The sequence below is a fragment of the Dermacentor variabilis genome, chromosome 10, assembly GCF_050947875.1.
Source record: "Dermacentor variabilis isolate Ectoservices chromosome 10, ASM5094787v1, whole genome shotgun sequence".
NCBI lineage: Eukaryota > Metazoa > Arthropoda > Arachnida > Ixodida > Ixodidae > Dermacentor > Dermacentor variabilis.
This window is the reverse complement of record NC_134577.1, coordinates 117,948,231-117,971,274: the sequence shown is the minus strand read 5'-3', so window position 1 is coordinate 117,971,274 and position 23,044 is coordinate 117,948,231. Positions and strand designations below refer to the sequence as shown.

The 23,044-nt window shown below is 49.9% G+C and overlaps 1 protein-coding gene across 1 annotated transcript in view; it reads right to left on the bottom strand.

Annotated features, from left to right (window-relative positions):
* The window catches only part of LOC142559394 (cell adhesion molecule DSCAML1-like), a 71,371-nt gene that overhangs the window by 38,480 nt on the left and 9,847 nt on the right, over positions 1–23,044 (bottom strand). Inside the window, exons 3-4 of the mRNA XM_075670996.1 lie at positions 21,651–21,947; positions 5,128–5,378 (exon numbers count right to left, since the gene is read on the bottom strand). Coding sequence (XP_075527111.1) covers positions 5,128–5,378; positions 21,651–21,947 — 548 coding nt within the window. The remainder of the gene's footprint in view (positions 1–5,127; positions 5,379–21,650; positions 21,948–23,044) is intronic.

The window sequence follows — 23,044 nt, the reverse complement described above, 5'->3', positions numbered from 1 at the left end:
TTCAAGTTATCTAGATTATGCTTACTCCTATGTTATTGCTTTCACCGAGACTTGGCTGTACCCCGCAATATCTGAAAATGAAATTGTTGCCTTAATAAGTATCTACAATACATATAGGTCTGCTCGCACTTGCAAAACAGGAGTCGCTGTCTTTTTGAAGTTGTCTGGGTAGCCTGCACGGTATTTTCTATTAGAATACTGTTGGATTGCCGTTACTGCCCGCCAGATTCAAGGAGCTATTTTAAAGATCAGTTGAGCATTAGAATAGAAAAAGGCGTCTGAGATCGTCACCACTGACATTACCTATCTGTTTGGTGAATTCAACTCTCCTATAATTTACTGGTACAAACTTTCATGACCATGCAACATGTCGACTGAATTCGTTAACTTGACCCTTGACTACAACCTCTCCCAAACTGCATCGCAATTACAAACAGCTTACAAACTATCCTGAAACAGTAGTTCACATGAACGTTTATCCAGTTTTAGTAATCACCCGACGTGGTTGCTCAGTGGCTATGGTGTTGGGCTGCTGAGCACGAGGTCACGGGATCGAATCCCGGCCATGGCGGCCGCAGTTCGATGGGTGCGAAATGCGAAAACACCCGTGTACTTAGATTTAGGTGCACGTTAAAGATCCCCAGGTGGTTGAAATTTGTGGAGTCCTCCACTACGGCGTGCCTCATAATCAGAAAGTGGTTTTGGCACGCAAAAACCCATAATTTAATTTTAGTAATCACAATTTGCTTCAACTCACAATAAATATACCTTCTCCTGTTTCTAATTAACATGTCGCCGAAACTAATTCGCGATTATAATAAAGGTAATTACATTGTCATCAACACTGAAATAAAAACATTTTGGGAGCATCAGGTGCCGTCATTTTACGACCGATCAGTTGAAAAGAATTGGTTGATGTTTAAGGAAAGGATGTCCTCGTTAACTGACACATACATTCTTCACATTAAAATCAGTAATAATGTATCGAATCCTTGGTTCACAAAATTTTTAAGTGCATGAAGAACAAAAAAAAGCGGCTTTACAAGTGCGCCAGGTGCGGGACAACGCCTTCGTCGTGGATTGAATACAAAGCCTGCCTTAAATCTTGTTGCATTGCCCTACGCACAGCAAAGGATAAGTACTTTTATAACAACCTTCCACAATTACTCATAAACAATGCAACATAACTTTTGAAAACGATAAACCCTAGTCAAGAGAGTAACCGCATTCGGTTACACGATGATAACGCAATCGCTCTTTCTTAGAGTGAGTGTTCAACGATTTTCAAATCCTTTTCGCGTCCGTGTTTACAAGTGAGGATAGCTCAAATGTACCCTTTGTACCTTATTTCGACTACGATTACATGTTACCGATGAACATCATGGTCGGGGGCATTGCTTCGCTAATAAACAACATTAAAGTGCCGTCTTTTCATGGGATTGATGGAATAAATTCTAAGATATTAATAAATACCACCTCTGTTTCAAGCGTCATCTTGTTTCATATATTCAGGCAGTCCTTAATGTCTGGTATGCTTCCCTCCTACTGGCAGATACCAAAAGTTGAAGCGTCTGAGAGCAGTGAGTATCAGATCGCATCACGCTCCGTTTTTAAAATGTTATCGTGCGGAAATCTTGCCGAACACTACCAATATATTATATCATCGTGTTCGTAAAGTCACAAGGTTTCCGAGGATACCGAATTCTTGGACCTACGACGACTTCACGAAGAACTATCGTCACCAGAAGAAAGCGCCGTGAAATTTCCTGCAAGTCCACAAGTCGACGTCGGGCAATATGGCGCACCTTCCGCGCCTTCAGTATGGCTTCGAGGGCGTAATCCGATGTGAAATTCAGACTGGCAGGCCGAGCGGTGTTGAAAGGTGGAGTAGGATCGCGGCCAAATAAGAGGAAGAATGGAGAGAATCTGTGGTATCGTGGCGAGAAGAATTATAGGCAAAGGCAACAAATGGCAATGCAAAGTCCCCGTAGCGATGGTCAGTGGAGACAGACATGCAAAGCATGTCAGGTAGGATTAGGTTGAGGCGCTCGGTTACACCGTTCGTTTGTGGGTGGTAAGCAGTAGCAAGCTCGGGTTTAGTCGCGCACGAGTGTAGGATGGCATTAACAGGTTTAGAAAGAAAGCGGCCTCGGTTGGTGAAGAGCTGTGGAGGGGCACCATGGTGAAGGAAGACGTTCTCTAGAAGATGTCGGCAACATCGGTTGCACAGCTTGTCGCAAGAACCCGTGTGATTGCGCACCTCGTGGCGTAGACTCTTGCTTCAGCAATCCATTTATTTTCCGAAACAGGCGTAAGAAAATGGCTTAAAAGATGGACATCTACACGGAAGAATGGTTCTGATGGTACGTCAAGTGGTTGAAGGTGGCGAGCAGGGAGTGTGCTCGGCTTTTTTCGTCGTTGGCAAAGCTCACACGCAGCGATATAACGGCAAACGTCAGGGTAAAGACCAGGCCAAAAGAAAACGCCGACGAAATTGGTCACAAGTCCGTGACAGGCCAAGGTTACCGGCGGATCATCATGGCACATCATGAAGCTGGGCAAAAATGGTCTGACGCAGATGCGCAGGCACTCCGAAGAGTCGCTCAGGCTGGTCATGGCGCATGTTAAAGTGATGCGATATGGCGTCTTGAAGTTCAAACATGCGAAGTGAAGGGTTGGTTGAATGAGGTTTTGTAAGGAGGCGTCCCGGCCTTGCTCCGCTCCGATATCGGGAAAAGCAGTCAGTGTAGCCCGAGAAAAGCAGTCGGACAGGTATGCCGGCTGCAGAAACGACAGGTGGGTCGACAGGATGGCGCAGCAAGCAGTCCGCATGTGTCAGGCTGTTCTTGTATTCAACTGAGTGGTTGTATTCTTGAAGGCGCAGAGCCCAGCGGCCAAGGCGCCGAGAAGGATCTTCCACGAGTTATTAACGACAGGTGAACAAATACTACAGGACCAACGGCTCGGAAGAACGCAATACGCTCCCCCACACAAAGCTCTCAATAAACTCCAGGCAAGGGACTGGCGCCGCCTGCAAACTAACACATACCCACACTTGTCTCGTCTACACGCAATCTACCCAGACAGTTATACGTCCCGAACACGTCCCTGGTGTAGCAACCACACAGCGACACTCGCGCACATAACACACGAATGCACCGACCGTCCGGGCGACGCAATTTCGCCACGAGTCACAACACACACACTCACTACGTGGTCTTGGGAGGCGAGACTCTCCGAACTGGACCTGGGAAGCCAACTGGCGACCCTCGACCAGGCCCGGCGAGCCGCGATCGCCAGTGGAGCCCTGTCAGAGGGAACCACCCAGGAATAAACCGCGCAACGGTTTCTGCAATAATAAAGTTTCTCCTCCTCCTCCTCAAGGACGAGAGCCAATACTGACAGAGCGTGAGGATCAGTGGTGACTGTGAAGTGCCGGCCGCACAAATAGGGGCGGAATTTACCCACTGCTCAAATGAGAGCCAAGTATACGCGTTCAGTGATATAATACTTGCCCTCAGAAGGGGAAAGAGGGCGGCTGGCGTAGGCAATAACACATTCTTGCCCTTGTATCTGGGTCAGAATAGCCCCAACACCGTGGCCACTGACATCCATACGTACTTGCGTTAGAGCTTACACATCAAAGTGAGCTAGAATGGGAGGGGAGGTAAGTGCTCAGCCTGATCCACGCGGTGGAAGCGGTCTCAAATTATTTGCCTCCGTATATCGCGAAATGAGAACATGCATTGCGCTGCGCTTAAATTTCGCATTAGAGAGTATCGGAATCAGCCGAGACATTTTTTGATCATTTGCTAGTCCTATAAGACGCTTAACTCACAGTTTTGGAAGCGTCTTCTCTCTCCGAAGTCACTACAATGCGTCCCTATAAAGTACGTGTAAGGTGCTTCAGCACTTGGACTGTTCAGTTGGAATTATCAGCTGTGTTTCCAGTGCTTGCTCTAACTGGCTTGTACGGAGCCATGTTTTCTTTGACAGTTCTTTCACGTTCGATGTCAACTCAATTCTTTACGTTCTGACAAAACACAAATAACTTGATCATATCAACATGCTTTGATTGGTTCACAGCATATTGGGATCATTGAGGGTATGAAAACCTGCAAGTTCATCAAGCGCTTTATAGTCACAGTTAAAGTGCCAAAGCGTAAAAAGACGCGCCGCGGTTGCTCAGTGGCTATGGTGTTGGGCTGCTGAGCATGATGTCGCGGGATCGAATCCCGGCCACAGCGGCCGCATTTCGGTGGGGGCGAAATGCGAAAACACTCGTGTACTTAGATTTAGGTGCACGTTAAAAAACCCCAGGCAGTCAAAATTTCCGGAGTCCTCCACTACGGCGTGCCTCATAATCAGAAAGTGGTTTTGGCACGTTAGACGCCATAATTTTTAAAGCGTAAAAAGCCTGTGTACAATATTTGTGCAAAGCAGATTTGTCACAGTCGCATGCATTTAATGTGTGCATGCACAATTGAGTGATGTGACCACAAAAACAGTTTGCATATCTAATGGCAATTTTCAAGAACTATTGCGAAAAGGTGAAATGCCATAGATCAGGTATCAGGTTCTTGTCAAAGTGTGCGGTTCACAACAAAACAGCCTATTCGACAACTAAAAGATACCACGCTGGCGGCTCACATTTAATCTGTTAGGGCTTGAAAGTAGAATTAAGTTCCTCATGAGTCCATGCCAGAAGCCGTTGTCATATGTATATCGTCACTTTTTCTTACCCTTGAAAGCCGGAATAAATCCGTCATTATAACATACCAGAAAAAGTGGCGATAGCAGTTGTTTACCTAGTGTGTGTCTCGAAAGTAGACCTAAATCTATCGTCAGAATATGCTAGAAGCAATGAAGATATATGAAGACCATTATTTAGTGTTTGCCTTTAAATTAGACTTAAGTCCGTCATGAGAACATACCAGTTGCAGCCATGGTTTGAGGCTCATCGCTAAGTGTTTGTCTCGAAATTAGGTTTACATCGGTCAAGAGAACATACCAGAAGCAATGGCGGTATGTGGATTATCACTTGTGTTATAGCTTGAAGGTGTAGGCTAAGATTAGTCGTGAGAAAATACTAGAAGCAGCGACGACACGTGGATCATCGGGCCTTACCGAGAATCGGTAGACGCTGCGGGGTTCCAGGCCTTTGACAGTATAGCAGTGCCTCGCAACGAAAAGGCGCCTGCGGCGACATTCCTCGTGCACGATGGTTATTTCCGTCGCTCTGGACTTGTCGCTGCCGCGCCAGAATAGGAGCCGGTAGTGATGCAGTACGCCGTGTGGAGGGTACGGAGCGTTCCACGACACGCGGACGCTGTCCTGGGTCAGGTCCGACGCCAGCAGGTCCGTCGGCTGCGGCGGAGCTGCGGCACGACCGTCGGCAGGTGAGCGCACACGGTCACCGACCAATGGGAAAGCTACATCGTACGAGCCGCGCATTTATTATTTGTCGTTATTGTTGCGTTAATGAAAGTTGAAGACCTAGGCAGACGCGTCTTATATTTCACAACTTGACGCAGTATTTCGCGTTATAATATCGAGGATTTCTAATCTTGCGGTTTTCGTATTTGCTTGTGTTAACATGTAAAAAGAATTGCTGAAATGTAGTGTTCCATTACTGTTCCCATATATGCTTGTATAACTCATCGCTGCGTGGTCACGGAAATGGCCTGCAGTATTCGAAATTCAACACAACAAAAGCTATCTCTGACTAAGTTAATCTCAAATAAAGACGCCTTTGTGCTCTGCTCACAACATCTATAGCAACTTATAACATTGTATTATAGGCGCTCGAGATATGGAGAAGTTCGGGCCATGAAAAATATATTTACACCTTTCACACAGAGTACAAGTTCCGGTTATATACTGATTGATTTCTATTATGACGTCGATCCTCCCTCTCTTTTCTTACCTTTTTCCTCGCCCTCATGAGGTTGGCAATGTAGCAAAAGTAATGTCAAATTACAATTTGTGTTGATATCTATGTTCCAAATATATAGTTAAAATTGCATGCAACTTCTAACGCGCGAATAACAATTTTTTATGTACACAGCTGTCACCTAAATCATATACAATGTTACCAAGGCTGATGTGTCTTCATATCTTCAAAAAGCGGGGCCTTTCCCGGTTTCTGCAAGTGCTAGTGGTAGATTTGCGTCGTTTAACAAATTTGGAGGAACAAATGTTTAACTTCGTCCTCTGCATTTCCGCAGTTTCATAGCGGCATCAGCACCACCAACACGGGGGGGAGGGAGGGGGGAGGATGCCGACAATACATGTAAAGTTCAATTAAGGCCAGCCGTTTAAGTGCAAATATATTCGATCAAGCAGCAACATAGGTATAAAAATTGTAGGATAAAAAATGCATGCTAAGTTTATGCGGAGAAAAATCAGCTTGTTTTTGCGAGAGCGACACTGAGATCGAGATGACGCATTAGCTTCAAGCGCATGCAATTTTAGTGACTTCAGCAATTTCTCTAGTGAATTCTGAACACTGTGCAAACGTCGACTCACAGCAACACCAAGATATGCACTAGCAATATTAGATTTGTGTTATAATTATGTTTTCCTAATAAATCGCTAAAACAGGATCAGTTTTCCCCACGTAAGCATTCCAGTATGAAAGTGCCAACACCTTCTGCAAGTGAGACAAGCACTTTGCTATATTTGCCGCAAACTGCTTTATCTGCGCCCGCTCGATTAACCTCCCAAGGGAGCGTAACAACTTTTGCGGAGCTCAAGAAAGATGTGGCAGTTCCTACGGGAGGTTATAAGCATTGACAACGCAGCAATTGAGGCATCACATTGACAGCCCTCCGCTTCAACTCCGCCGCAGCACACGAGGTCAGTAACTCTTCAGCTAACACACCACAAGAAGCAATCACTCCCAGTCAGGAAACGGCGCCATATCATTTCAAAGTGGGCGCTGCCGAACATAGGCGTTCCGACGTTTTTAGGTACACTTCGCAATTCGCCGTGCTTCTTGGATCACTTTGGTGCTAAGATACACCTGAACAAGAAGCTCTGGCTCATATGCAAAAAATATTATCTCTTATCTTATTTGACTGACGGAGCGAAAAGAGCAACGAAAGGAACTTGGCTCAATGAAGCAAATTTGAAAGCGGCTATTCATAATCGCTGGTTGAGCAGAGTCTGTTCGCGTATTCCAGAAATTACGCTACTGCGCGGGTCTACACTTCTTCTGGCTTTGGATAGACAATTAAATGTCCCGTTCAAAAGATCTACATTCTCGAGGTGAGCTACCGCGAACCAGCTACCGTGATGTGATCGCCCTGGCTCTTTGCAAAGATGTCGAAGATTGCATACAGGTGACAACCCAGCCGGCAGGGCATATAAGAAGTAAGAACGGCACAGTCTGTCAGAATAAAAGATGGAGTGCTTGGCTATGGGGTTCTTTTTCTGCGACACGCTGTAACATCACGCATTATCAAATCGAGCGAGAAACCGCTTTAAGAAATAGGAAAATCAAAATATTGGCAGCCTATGTAAATCTATTCCTATACGAGGCTTGTGTACCTGGGAGGGAGATATTCTATTTATTTCTGGGATAAACTGATTTGTAGAATGCTCAAACAGAACCTTCCTTTATTGCCCGTTTCTTTCGTGAAACACGTAAAAAAATACGAAAGAAAATATAAAAAGAATCGTGGATTGCTGCAGCGATGTTGTGTAGAGCGTCCCATTGTCATGGGGTCTCTCGTATATCGGACAGCTGTGTTAATGACCGACTCAGAGAGCATTCATCCTAGCTCAGAACGGATCAAGGACGTGTGCCCCAATCCCCAAAATCGCATCTGCCGGGGGTGCGGCATCGCCAACCCGGACAAAGAGCATGCGTGCGTGCCCAAGTGCGGCCTGTGCGGCGGCAAGCATCTCACCGCCGACCGGGCCTATAAGGCAAAATTTAAGACGCCGTACGTGGTGCGGCGCCGGCGCTGGGAGCAGCGCCGGGCCATCGACGACAGCATTCAAGAGGAAAGAGGTCCTGCAGGCCGACCCCAACGCAGCACCTCTTCGCGGAGCCGTTCGAGAACGCCACCCCGCAAGGGCAGCCATCAAAGCCGCCGACGATCGAGATCCCGTTCCCGGGGCGACCCGAACGGGGCCGACCAGGCGCCATCGGCTGGCTCCAAGAACGGCCGCCGCTGGTAAACGATGGGGAAAGGAGGCAGTCATAGCTCGAGCGGAAGACGGCTGGAATCCCGTTCGAGGTCCCGGACCTGATCGAGAACCCGTGTCGAGTCCAACCAACGAGGGATACTCGCCGAGAAAAAGGTGGGCTGGCCCGACAGGTCTTCCGTCGCTCTAGCGAACGACAGAGAGTTCCCACCCCTCAACCCTACCCAACTTCCCCCCTCTAACTAAAACGCCGCAACACGCCAAGAGTGCGGCGAATGTACAGAACTTAAAAGACTAATCGAAAGGCAAAACGCCCAGATTCAGGAACAGAACGTGCAGATCAGAGCACTCATGAGTAAAATAGATGCGCTAGCTAGCGGCAGCTCAGCGACTAAAATAACCAAAACGAGCACGGTGCCCGAGGACGCCAACGAGAAACGCGAGGTGCCGCGGAGGGACCCGCCCCTCGCCCCGCCAAAAAGGGAGAGGAGAGGCGCAGCCCATGCAACAAGCAGTGAATGTTCAAGAAGCGATGGACGCTGAAACCAGCGCTGACTGCGAGACAGCAGCAGCGGCACCGCACACGTCACATCAACGACAGCAACCGCCGCAAGAGGGCAAACTGGCTACTCGCAGCCATCAATCAAATCAACGAGAATCTCGTCAATATGAATGCCAGGCTAGCGGTCTTCGAGGGTCAAATAAAGATCCTGTCAGTCAAGCACGAACGACTGGCGGCGAAGACAGCGACGATAACCGTGAAGAACAAGTTCGCAGCGCTAAGGAAAGAACGCGCCAATAAAATCAAGGAATCGATCGCGTACAGGCGCGGTCGCATCAAAACGTCAAAGGAAGATGGCGTAGACGCCGAACAGTAAAAAGCAAATCCGCAGGGGAGAAACAACGATCATTTACCAGTGGAATTACAGCGGCATCCGCACCAAGGAAGCCGAGTCATAACTTCACATAGATGGGCTCGACAAGAAACCGGATATGATCGCGTTGCAAGAGACACACGGCAGACGCCCGGGATACGTGACCTACACGGATCCGACGGAAGGCGGGACGGCGTTACTGGTGTGCACCAACGTAGCAGCCACCCAGCACCTCACGGCGCAAAAAGGCTGCGAACACACGCTAGTCGTGGTCCACACAAGGACAATTGGCAGTGCCGGAAACCTGTTTGTGTTGAGCGCATACTGCAGGCCGTCACAAAGGCAGGAGGACTGTGAAACAACAGTGAGCCAGGCGAAGAAGTTGGCGGGGAACAGGCCGCTCCTGGTCCCAGGCGACTTAACACCCCTCACCATACATGGGGTTACAAATACCAATCTAAACGAGGCAAGGCTCTAGCAAAGGCAATGGAGGACCTAGAAATGGCGCTCCTTAATGAACCAGGCGTCGTCACCCGAAAGGGTAACAGCGTCAACAGGGACGCCACCCCTGACCTGTCGTGGATGGCGGGCTCCTTAGAAGTGGCTTGGCGGAACGAAAACGTAGACCTGGCATCTGACCTGAGCATCATAAGTGTAACGATCAAGGAACCAAGGTTCCTGGCGGCCCTCGGCAAAGCCCGGATCACCGACTGGGACCGAATGCGCAAGCACACGGATGAAGAAAACGAGACCATGGAGAAAACGTGGAGGAGGGCAGACATCAAACGTACGCAGAATGGGCGCGAGAACAAAAGATCGCGCTCGACAGATTTGCTCAAGAAGTTGTGACAACGATACAGACGCCCTTCGTCGACGCCAAGCTAGCCCGCATGTGGGCGGCGCGGCACTCGCTCACGCGAAGATGGAAGTCTCAACGTCGAAACAAGAAGCTCGTCAAACGCATCGCGCTCCTCAACGAACAGATCGCTGAACACGCAACCAAGCTGTGCCGAGAGAACTGGATGAGTACGTGCGACGGGCTTCAGGGAAAGCTGTCGGCGCGCAAGACCTGGTGCCTACTCAGACCCGTTGAGCAGCAAGACCGCAACCAACCGCCACCTCACCAAAGTACTGAACGCTTACGATGGCAACGGCCAAAGGCTCATTGAAGACCTCAAGGCGATCTACCTCAAGACGGAGAGAGGGCGATTTCCGATACCGGAGGAGTACGGGGGACCGGAAAATCCGCCATTGGATGAACCGTTCACCATCACGGAGTTATTAACAGCCATAGACGAAAGTAATAAGACGAGCGCACCCGGAACGGACGCCATCACATACAAGCTGCTCAATAGCATGAGTGAAGCGGCGGCACGCGCGCTCCTGGGTCACATCAACAGAACCTGGGAAAGCTCGAAGTTGCCTGCAGAATGGAAAGAGGCCGAGGTATGGTTCATATCGAAACCCGGCAAACCTCTGATGATCGAGAACATGCGCTCGATCTCGCTCACGTCCTGCGTGGACAAGGTCATGGAACGCATGGTTCTCAGAAGACTTCAAGCACACCTGGACGAGACGAATCAGATGCCGGCGACCATGTATGGATCGCAGCTACACATGAGCACCAAAGACGTCCTGATCCAATTACACGAACTAGTGATTAAAAGAGCAACGAGGCACGCGGCCCGGGGGATACTGGCTTTGGACCTCAACGGGGCCTTCGACAACGCATCCCACGCCAGCGTGCTCGAGAACCTGCGCAAGACGGGGTGTGGCCGCAAGACCTACGGCTATGTTGAAGGATTTCCTAACCAATAGAACGGCAACTATCTGGATAGGAAAGAAACGGTCAGAGCCTGTGGAGCTCGGAGACAGGAGTACCCCACAGGGGTCGGTCCTGTCGCCTCTGCTTTTCCACCTGGCCCTCCTGCCTCTCCCGGAACATGCAGCCGGGGAGGAACGACGAGAGACGCTCTGCGCAGGCCAGGGCACTGGCTCGACAGCTGGAAGAGGACCCACTACGCGGACGCCTCACTTCCCAAGCACGGAACCAGAGCAACGGCGGTCGTCACCACCATCGATAAACTAGTCACAGGCGCGTCGCTACGGACTACGAATACAGCCGAAGCAAAAGAAGTGGCCGTGGCCCTCGCACTCGCACAACCTGGAGTGAGGACCGTGGTCAAAGACTCCCAGACCGCCTATCCAAGCCACCGCAAGGGGAAAATCTCTCCCGCGGCACTAGCGATCCTCACCAAATACAAATCACCGGGACGGGCCGTTGAGCTCGTGTGGGTCCCGGCGCACTTGCAAGTGGAAGGCAACGCACTCGCCGACCACTATGCCCGAGAACTGTCAATCCGGGCTGAGGACGAGCCAGAGCTACTGCACCCCGTGACAAGTTACAAAGAAATCACACAAATGTACAGAAGCGGCAGATGTAGGCTTCCCCGTCCGCATCCGCAACTCAGAGAACGCAGCAAACGATCGTGCGACGCACGCAAGCGGGGTCGCTAGCGCATCCCGTGCTCTTAATAATAATATTTGGGGTTTTACGTGCCGAAACCACTTTCTGATTAGGAGGCACGCCGTAATGGAGGACTCCGGAAATTTTGACCACCTGGGGTTCTTTAACGTGCACCTAAATCTAAGTACACGGGTGTTTTCGCATTTCGCCCCCATCGAAATGCGACCGCCGTGGCCGGGATTCGATCCCGCGACCTCGTGCTCAGCAGCCCAACACCATCCCGTGCTCTTGCACAAGATGTTCCCAACAGAGCATGACACTTCATGCCCGTTTTGCAGACGATCAAAAGGTACTCTAGCACACATCCTTGCAGAGTGCACTAAACTTAAGAACCCCCCACTATCCCTACCCCCCACCCTCCCCAGCCCCAACCCCCCCGAGCGATGGGAGACCTTGTTGTCCAGCCCCGACCTACCGACCAAGCTCGCGCTGGCGGCTAGGGGCCAGGAACTGCTGGACACATATGGGACCTGAGAAGAAGGTTCCACCCCATCTGGTGCCAGCGCGCACCAACCGTTACTAAGGACTCAGTATAAAAGTTGATTCTCTCTCTCTCTCTCAAGGAAGCAATCTGGCTTTGCACGTCCCGACATGCAGCGGTTGCAAACCAGATTTTGCGCGTCGCACTATATTGTCACGTGGCGGTGACGTTGAAGAACACAGTAGCAAATGCTGTGAAAGACAAAACTAACTTTTATTGGGCGAACCTGTGCCCACAAAAACAGGCTACACTTATAGCACAGCGATAGCGGCGAACACGGTCGGCGATCGTCGAAAATCTGATCAGCGGGTCAAGCGCGTCCTCTTTTATACAGCAGTCGAATTTTCCAGACTAGTCGTTCGTACCCACGTGACTTCCACAAAGTTCTACGCCATTCGCGTGACGTGATGAAATTAGATAACACAACGTTCGGCGACAACAGACAGCCGGATAGAAGCATTGATAATTTTCCAGAAACTTCGGGTACATGCAGGCGCGTCCCGCGCTGTGCGATTACATTTGTTAGGCGGCGAAAGGTGGTCGCCCGATAAGTACACGTGTCAATACCCCCCTCTTAAATAGCATCGTCCCGAGGCTACAAATATAAGAGAGCGAAACACAAAAGGACACTTATTAAACATAAGTAACAAAACAAAGAAAAGAAACAAAGTCCAAAGGTCACTTACGCGAAGTCCCAAAGTTCATCAACGCTGGTAGTACGGCTTGAGTCGCACAACGTGGACAATTTCAGGTCGTGAGCGGCGCCGCTGTGACAGCGAAATGCCGTCTGGCACGACCTCATAGTCCAGTGCGCCAATACGTCGGATGATCTTGTACGGCCCAAAATAGAGACGCAAAAGCTTCTCCCTCAGTCCTCGTCAGCGTATAGGGGTCCAAACCCAAACACGGTCAACGGGCTGGTACTCGACGAAGCGTCGTCGGAGGTTGTAGTGTCGGCTGTCGGTCCTCTACTGGTTTTTGATTCGCAGGCGGGCGAGCTGTCGGGCTTCTTCGGCGCGCTGGAGGTAGGTAGCGACGTCAAGATTCTCCTCCTCAGTGACGTGCGGCAGCATGGCGTCGAGCGTCGTTGTCGGGTTCCTGCCGTAAACCAGCTTAAACGGCGTGATCTGTGCTGTTTCTTGCACCGCCGTGTTGTAAGCAAAAGTTCCGTACGGCAGGACCGCGTCCTACGTCTTGTGCTCGACGTCGACGTACATTGCTAGCATATCGGCGAGGGTATTGTTCAGGCGCTCCGTGAGACCATTCGTCTGCGGGTGATAGGCAGTTTTCCTCGTGTGGCTTGTATGGCTCTACTGCAGAATGGCTTGGGTGAGCTCCGCTGTAAAGGCCGTTCCTCTGTCGGTGATGAGGACTTCTGGGGCACCATGTCGCAGCAGAATGTTCTCGACGAAAAATTTCGCCACTCGGCTGCGCTGCCTTTCGGTAGAGTTTTAGTTTCAGCAAAGCGGGTGAGATAGCCTGTCGCCACAACGATCCACTTATTTCCGGATGTTGACGTCGGAAATGGTCTCACCAAATCCATCCCGATCTGCTGAAATGGTAGGCAAGGAGGTTTGATCGGCTGTAGTAATCCTGCTGGCCTTGTCGGCGGTGTCTTGCGTCGCTGACCGTCTCGGCATGTCTTGACGTAACGAGCGACGTCGGCGGTCAGACGCGGCAAGTAATACATTTCTTGTATCCTCGACAGCGTTCGGGAGAATCCGAGGTGCCCAGCGGTTGGATCGTCATGTAGGGCGTACAGTATTTCTGGACGCAGCGCTGACGGAACAACAAGAAGGTAGCTGGCGCGGACTAGTGAGAAGTTCTTCTTTACGAGCAGGTTGTTTTGAAATGTGAACGAAGACAATGCGCGCTTAAATGCCCCTGGTACTACGTCTGTGTTCCCTTCCAAATACTCGACGAGACCTTTTAGCTCCGGGTCTGCTCGTTGCTGTTTAGTGAAGTCTTCTGCGCTTATTATTCCGAGGAAGGCGTCGTCATCCTCGTCGTCTTCCGGCGGGGGATCGATGGGGGCGCGTGATAGGCAGTCGGCATCTGAGTGTTTTCGTCCGCACTTGTAGATTACCGTGACGTCATAATCTTGTAGTCAGAGGCTCGACCTCGCCAGCCGTCCTGAAGGGTCCTTTGAGTTAGCTAGCCAACACAACGCGTGATGGTCGCTGACGACGTTGAATGGCCTGCCATATAAGTAAGGGCGGAATTTTGCTGTAGCCCAAATGATGGCGAGGCATTCCTTTTCAGTGTTAGAATAATTGCCTTCCGCTTTTGACAGCGACCGGCTAGCATTAGCTATCACCCGCTCATGTCCGTCTTTCTTCTGGACTAGGACGCACCGAGGCGTGGCTACTGGCGTCCGTGTGGATTTCGGTATCGGCGTCTTCGTCGAAATGTGCCAGTACCGGCGGTGACTTCATGCGTCGCTTTAGTTCTTGAAATGTGTCGGCCTGCGGTGTTTGCCATTTGAACTCGACATCAAATTTGGTTAAATGCGTTAGCGGCTCAGTGATGGGTGAAAAGTCCTTGACAAAGCGCCTGTAGTAGGCACGCATGTCAAGGAATCTACGCACTGCCTTGTTGTCGATGGGCTGCGCGAACTTTGCGATGGCAGCTGTTTTCTGCGGGTCGGGGCGTACTCCGGATTTGCTGATGACGTGGCCTGGGAACAGAAGCTCGTCGTAAGCGAAGCAGCACTTTTTTGGCTTCAGAGTGATTTGATAGCCTCTAGTACTGTTGCAAGCCGCCTAAGGAGATCGTCGAAGTTTCTGGCGAAGACGACGACGTCATCCAAGTATACGAGACCGGTCTGCCACTTCAGTCCTGCTAAAACAGTGTCCATGACGCGCTGGAACGTTGCAGGCGCCGAGCACTGTCCAAATGGCATAACCTTGAACTCGTAGAGGCCGTCTGGGGTGACGAAGGCCGTCTTTTCACGATCTCTTTCGTCGACGTCTATTTGCCAGTAGCCAGACTTGAGGTCCATCGACGAGAAATATTTAGCGTTGCAGAGCCGATCCAGTGAGTTGTCTATTCGTGGGAGGGGGTATACGTCCTTCTTCGTGATCTTGTTCAGACGACGATAATCGACGCAGAAACGTAGGGTTCCGTCCTTTTGCTTCACCTGGACAACAGGAAATTCTGATGAGCTTTTCGACGGCTGGATGATGTCGTAGCGGAGCATTTCGTCGACTTGTTGCCTAATAGCTTCACGTTCTCGCGTCGTAACTCGGTAAGGGCTCTGGCGGAGTGGTTGAGCGCACTCTTCGGTTATTATGCGATGCTTTGCAACTGGTGTTTGTCGAATCTTCGATGAAGTCGAAAAGCCGTCCTTGTATCGTCGGAGAAGACTTCTGAGCTTTTGCTGCTTGCTCTTGGGAAGACTTGGATTTATGTTGAAGTCTGGTTCGGGTACTATAGTCGGCGGGGTAGATGCTGCAGAATCTGAGAGGACAAAGGCATTGCTCATTTCCACAATTTCCTCGATGTATGCGATTGTCGTGCCCTTGCTGATGTGCTTGAACTCTTTGCTGAAGTTGGTTAGCATCACTTCCGTTTTCTCTCCATGGAGTCGAACGATCGCTCTTGCGACGCAAATTTCACGGTCTAGCAGTAAGCGTTGGTCACCCTCGATGACGCCTTCTACGTCGGCAGGTGTTTTGGTGCTGACGGAAATGACAATGCTGGAGCGAGGCGGGATGCTGACTTGACTTTCGAGCACGCTTAAGGCATGTTGACTTCGAGAGCTCTGCGGCGGTATCGCTTGATCTTCAGGGAGCGTTATCGATTTCGACTTCATGTCGATGACTGCGCCATGTTGATTCAGGAAGTCCATGCCGAGAATGACGTCGCGTGAGCATTGTTGGACGATAACGAAGGTGACAGGGTAAGTCCGGTCATGAATGGTAATTCTTGCCGTGCAGATTCCAGTCGGCGTAATCAGGTGTCCTCCAGCGGTCCGAATTTGAGGGCCTTCCCATGCAGTCTTAACCTTCTTCAGCCGGGCGGCGATGTGTCCACTCATGACGGAGTAATCGGCCCCTGTGTCGACTAAGGCGGTGACTGCGTGGCCGTCGAGAAGCACGTCGAGGTCGGTGGTTCTTTGTCTGGCGTTGCAGTTGGGTCTTGGCGTCGGATCACGGCTGCGTCGTGTTGAACTGAAGCTGGAACGTCGCCTCGTCAAGTAATCTTTCGTCGGTGTAGTCTTGGCTTCCTCACTTCGTCGGAACGGCGGCGTGTCGTCATTAGGTCGTCGAGATGGTCTCTTTGTCGTCTTCGTCGGCGGCGGAGGATCTTCGTCAGTTCGACGAACAGCAACCGCACCTCCATCGGTTGCTGCTTTTAGTTTTCCGGATATGGGCTCGCAGAGTGGCTCCGGGCTGGGCCGGTGCATGGTCGGCGCTGCGGCGACAGGTAGCGGGCTGGTGACGGCGAACGGGACGGTCGTCGAAGGCTCCATTTATTAGCGGCGAGGTAGTCGGCGATGTCACGTGGGCGCTCTCCAAGCTGTGGACGCGGCGCGTTGACGGCGAACCCTCTCAGTCCCATCTCGCGGTATGGGCATCGGCGGTACACATGGCCGGCTTCTCCGCAGTGATAGCGGAGCGGGCGGTGGTCGGGGGCTCGCCAAATGTCCGTCTTCCTCGCGTAAGTGCGCTGGGCGACGGGTGGGCGTGCTGGCGGCGGCGGCGGCGGACGACGGAATTGCGGCGTTACAGGACTCTGGCGCGGTCGCGGAGGGGGCCTTGACGGCGTGCGACGGCGGCGTAGGTCATCGCTTCTGGCTGGGGCTGCGGTAATTGAGGTTGCACTTCAGGAACCCCAAGCGAACGCTGAACCACGAAGGCAGGACCTTGCGCAGTTCTTCGCGCGCGGTGGCCCTGATGGTCTCTTGAAGGTCGTCCGAACCCAGTCCTTGGATGGCGTACTGCGGCGTGAACCCCTGGCGGTTATATTGCCGGTTGCGCATCTCCAGAGTTTTCTCGATCATCGATGCCTCCGCAGAAAACAGTCTTCGGTGGGGCTAAGAATAAGTCCGGCGAAAAGTTCTTGTTTGACGCCCCGCATCAGGAAGCGGACTTTTTTCTTCTCTGACATTTCCGGGTCGGTGTGCCGGAAAAGACGTGCCATCTCCTCCGTGCCATCTCCTCCGTGAAGATCGCGATCGTCTCATTTGGCAGCTGCGCTCTGGTTTCTAGTAGAGCTTGGGCTTGCTCTTTTCGCACCCCGCTTGTGAATGTTTGCAAGAAGCCGCTTGGGAACAGGTCCTACGCCATTAAGGTGGCTTCTCGATTCTCGAACCACAGTCCTGGCAGCGTCTTCCAATGCGAAGAAGACATGTCGCAGTTTGTCGTCGCTGGTCCAGCTGTTAAATGCAGCGACCCTCCCATACGTCTCGAGCCAGGTTTCCGGGTCCTCGAATGTTGATCCGCGGAACGTCGGAGGTTCCCTGGGCAGCTGCAGCACGATGGGGGACGCTGGGGCTGCCATTGGGGTTGCCTTAGCCACAATCTTCTTGGTCTTCTCAGGTAGAAGTCTGTGCTCCGGGGGCAGCTGTTAAAGACGGTGGCTAGCTCGATGCTCCGGGACTACGTTGGTGTTCTCTTTGCGGTCCGGGCTTGGATCACGGCTTGTCGGGGGCGTCCGGTACATGAACGAAAAGCACCTCCACCACGTGTCACGTGGTGGTGACGTTGAAGAACACAGTAGGAAATACTGTGAAAGACACAACTAACTTTTATTGGGCGAACCTGTGCCCACAAAAACAGGCTACACTTATAGCACAACGATAGCGGCGAACACGGTCGGCGATCGTCAAAAATCTGATCAGCGGGTCAAGCGCGTCCGCTTTTATACAACAGTCGTCGAATGTCCCAGACTAATCGTTCGGACCCGCATGCCCTCCACAAAGTTCTACACCATTCGCGTCACGCGATGCAATTACATAACACAACGTTCGGCGACAATAGACAGCCGGATAGAAGCATCGATAACTTTCCAGAAACTTCGGATACATGCAGGCGCGTCCCGCGCTGTGCGATTACATTTGTGAGGTGGCGAAACGTGGTCGCCCGATAAAGATAAATACACGTGTCAATATTAAAGATGTGCCACAATCTCCTCACGCGCGAAATATTTGAGGGCCACGCAATCCACTGAAGGTACAATTGCGTCAGCATCCCATCAACCGATATGGGAGTTAAGGAGCGTGTATACCTTGGATGACAGATACATACTCATTCTTCGACTAACCACGTGTGCATTGGCGTCAGTATACAGTTGTCCCAGCTAACATTAGCCAGAGTTAAAAAATATGCTATTCACGGCGTGTTTACAGGAGGTATTCAGAGACCTGGATTGGGAAGAATTGGGGATAAAAGTTAATGGAGAATACCTTAGTAACTTGCGATTCGCTGATGATATTGTCTTGCTTAGTAACTCAGGGGACCAATTGCAATGCATGCTCATTGACCTGGAAAGGCAAAGCAGAAGAGTGGGTCTAAATATTAATCTGCAGAAAACTAAAGTAATATTTAACAGTCTCGGAAGAGAACAGCAATTTACAATAGGCAGCGAGGCACTGGAAGTGGTAAGGGAATACATCTACTTAGGGCAGGTAGTGACGGCGGATCCGGATCATGAGACGGAAATAATCAGAAGAATAAGAATGGGCTGGGGTGCGTTTGGCAGGCATTCTCAGATCATGAACAGTAGGTTGTCATTATCGCTCAAGAGAAAAGTGTATAATAGCTGTGTCTTACCAGTACTCACCTACGGGGCAGAAACCTGGAGGCTTAAGAAAAGGGTTCTACTCAAATTGAGGACGGCGCAACGAGCTATGGAAAGAAGAATGATAGGTGTAACGTTAAGGGATAAGAAAAGAGCAGATTGGGTGAGGGAACAAACGCGAGTTAATGACATCTTAGTTGAAATCAAGAAAAAGAAATGGGCATGGGCAGGACATGTAATGAGGAGGGAAGATAACGGATGGTCATTAAGGGTTACGGACTGGATTCCAAGGGAAGGGAAGCGTAGCAGGGGGCGGCAGAAAGTTAGGTGGCCGGATGAGATTAAGAAGTTTGCAGGGACGACATGGCCACAATTAGTACATGACCGGGGTTGTTGGAGAAGTATGGGAGAGGCCTTTGCCCTGCAGTGGGCGTAACCAGGCTGATGACGATGATGATGATGATGAAAAATATGCGAATGCCACGTAGCTGGACAGGACCAAGGTAATGTTGTTTACCGTTGCTTGGAGATACTTAAACTACTTTTTCATTCCGCCTAATTAGCTCATTAGTCTTAATTAATCAACTTCTCGAATATTACAATTACATAAAAAGTGTCAATGAGGAAATTGTAGAGCGACATGAAAAACTCCCGAAACAGCTGTCTGTTGCTCAATAGGTGCTACATGAAGGTGTTTTTCCGAGCGTTCAAGAAGCCCGCGAATACGGGGTATGCACTGACGTCATCAAGATCGCCATATTGCAGTACAGCGAGCATGGTGAAAGCCTGCGTGTTATCTGAATCCGCTTATCTTCAGAAGCGCTGTGGAAGCTGTGAAAAGTACAACAAAATGGGGTGCGGTGACGTCGCTTGAGTACTCCCAATACAAGGAAAGTGCCTCGAGCGGCCAGTAGGGCGGCAATGCGCCAAATTGTTCCCGAATCTCCACGGGTGGTACGTGGACGGGCCACTACCCTTAGTGATGTTGGTACGTCCTCCAGAATTAACTCAGCTAACTTCAAAGGCTGCGCACCATGCGGCTAACTTCAATGCAAACTGTGCCCTACGACGAGTACTACTCATGTGGCCAAGTGCATGCACCGCGTCTTCATTTCCATTCAAAATCCAAGGGGTTTACAAGTTCGACACCTGTAACGTTGTACGTATCCTCGAATACGCCATTTTCCACGCACAATACATCGGACTACCGGAAACCACTTTTCGGCTACGCTTTGGTAATCACAAATAACATGTATAACCTATACCTGAGCTCTTCCTCTCCAAAAATGTGAACACACTCGCCCACGCTTTTGGAAAATTTAAGTCTACTCTATTAAAATCAGGATTCTCCACTCGCTACGAGATAGAAGCTTGCGTTTCATGTCTAATACGCCCCCTCACCCCCCCCCCCCCCAAGTTGAGCATATTTCTAGGGGAAATAACAAAAGCATAGGTAGGCTGCCGTGTGTGCCCAACTACACTCTAAACACAGTTGCACACTTGGCGGTGTATATCTGCCACACAAAGATAATAGTAATCTGTCTTGCCCGCATTTCCTTTCTTTAACGCTGCGAGCCCGGTACTTCCAAGTCACGAACGGCTTGCGCGTTATTAGCACTTCACAGCATTCTCGAAAGGAAAGTATCAAGCGCAACGCTTTTAAGAAAGGAAACCCAAGCAAGGCAGATGACGAGTATCATTGTGTGGCAGATATACACCCCAAAGGGTGCAACTGTTTTTAGAGTGTAGGAAAAGAAAAATTTCCGAGATTGCAGACATGTTTGGTGCACCAATGGATATTTTTCCTGTCTGTTTTCTGAATTACCTAACGATTATATATATCATAAGAAGCCAACAAACATTGACACCAAGGACAACATAGGGGAAATTACTTGCGCTTAATAAATGAAGTAATGAAACGATAAATTAATGGAAATTAAAGTGGATGAGAAAGTTATATGAAAAAAAACGGTTATATGTTGTATATATCGCATGTTTATGAAGTTATGTGAGGATTTTGGCATCATTTATTAGCGATTATTGTCGCTCGTCTGTTATGTTGATGTTTATTACTTCACCTTTGTCATATAAAATTAAATAATGTTAGATTTTTCTTTTTCATATGCGGGTAAATTTTGTAGAAAAACAATTTGCCCGCAAATACACATTATACAATCCGAGCAAAGAATGCAACAGAATACAGTTCGTGTAACTCGGAGGTTAATGAAGGTCACAGTATGGGGGCTGTATAACGAAGAGGTGGTGTGCGACCGCCTTCGCGTACGGTCTCACAAAAGGTGCAGTCACTTCAAACAAGACAAAACACTTTTCTGGGAGCTGTGACCCCTCGCACGCACGGTTCATAGGCTACCTTCGCTTTCTTTCCTTCTTTCTTATTTCTTGACCTGAGTGAATGTACGCGTGTTGGTATTCATGACACCACTGAATACGCGCGTGCTTGTAGTCATAGGGTGCCTTCACTTTCTCCCTTTCGCTTTTGTTCCCACTCTTACAGAGAACATGTATAAATTGAGGTCTCGGTGCTTGCAATAGCACTCTTCATGAAGGCCGGACCACGGCCTAAACGTCTGAATTAAATTATTAGCGAAAACAAGATCAGTTTTCGCTGTCTGACAACACAACGCGAACAACATGAGATATCATCAAACCAAATGGACACGCAAACCGTGCACCCGCTAATGCCAAAATTATATAAAAAACGTACTTTTCTGAATCCAGTGTGACTTTGCCGGAATTTCATTTAGCGTTGTCTTTGCGCTTCTTGCCAGTAAGTAAAGAAAAAAGATATTGTGCATCTCTTAGACAAACAGAAACCACGCCAAATAAGGCACTGCCAGAAGTCACTTACGGAATGGGGCGGAGGTGAAATCTACAGATGCGAAGTACGGCGAACGTCCGGCGTCGTTTTGGGCGAAGACCTTGGCGGTGTATCTCGTGAAAGGAGCCAAGTGGGCGAAGGTGTGCGCGGTCGAGGTGGCGTTGTGCTCGTGCGTTTCCGTCTCCCAGGGGTCGAGGCTGTGCAAGTGCAAGTGGTAACTGCGTATCTCGCCGTTGGCCCGGTCACACGCAACCTCTGACCAGGTGAGCAGTTCGAGCAATGCCGCTGACGTCGAGTGTCGCAGATCTCTGGGCGGGCCATCGGGGGCTGGACGCCGTTTGCCATGGAATAGAGACGTGAAATGAGGCAATGGCTACGCTTGTAAAAAAAATAAGACGACCTTAAGATGCACGCACTAGGATAGCACCTGGCCGCACGGGACAACGGTCCGGCCGGCGAGGAGGTGCCCAAACTGTCGTGTCGGGTAAAACATTCGATTTGAATGACTGGCTGAACCTGCACTTAGTGCCCAAGCGGATAAATCGGGATAATGCGAGAAAATTACGGGGGGCATTTGCAGCAGTTGTTTAAGCTCGTTGCTTTTTTTTTTTTTGGAGGTCTCGACAAGAGGACTGATGCAGGCTGTCAAGGTGAGACAAATGACTGTAGGTCACAAGTGCTAGTTTCAGAAACCGTGTCATGGCCAAAATGTTTGCTCTTTTCTTGTAGGAAAAACTCAGAATTCTCAATATTGACGACCCATTTTCTATTAAAAGCTCTTAAGAAACCGTGAACTTCCTGAAAGACAATTCTGAAAAAAGCTTATCGGCTTGCTCCTTTGACACAATGGACTTGTACTACTCCTTGCCTCAATAGAAACTAATAGCATGCGTAGAAGAGTGCATAGACGAGCATGGCGTAATTGCATTTCAAAATTTATTTGGTCTATCCATTCACGGCTTTTTATAGATATGCTTAGTTGCTACCTTCGCTCGACGTATGTAGCATGGTATGGCGAAATATTCACTCAAAAGCCGGGTCCACGCATCGGTTCATGGTTGGCACCTATAATAAGTTACAATTTTCCAGCCGACCATAACAAAAACCTGTCGCGTACCTTGTCGGAGCACAGGGTGGTTAAAGTTGTCAGGTAAGTTGATGACTATCTAGTCCATTTCCAACCAGGCGCACGTTCTACAGTAGGCAAGCTTTACAAAGTTTTTTTCTGCAGGGCTTAGCCCACTTACTCTCACGCTTGAAGGGCGGACTGATAACGTGCCGCGTTTCTTAGATATTCAGCTCAAGTTCATGGAACGGCGCACGTGTTGGGAGTATAAACGTAAGGCTAATAAGCCTCTCTTGCCGTATCGGTCCGCCCACTCGAAGATCGTCAAGAGGAGCATTGCCAACTTGTGCTTTGGAAA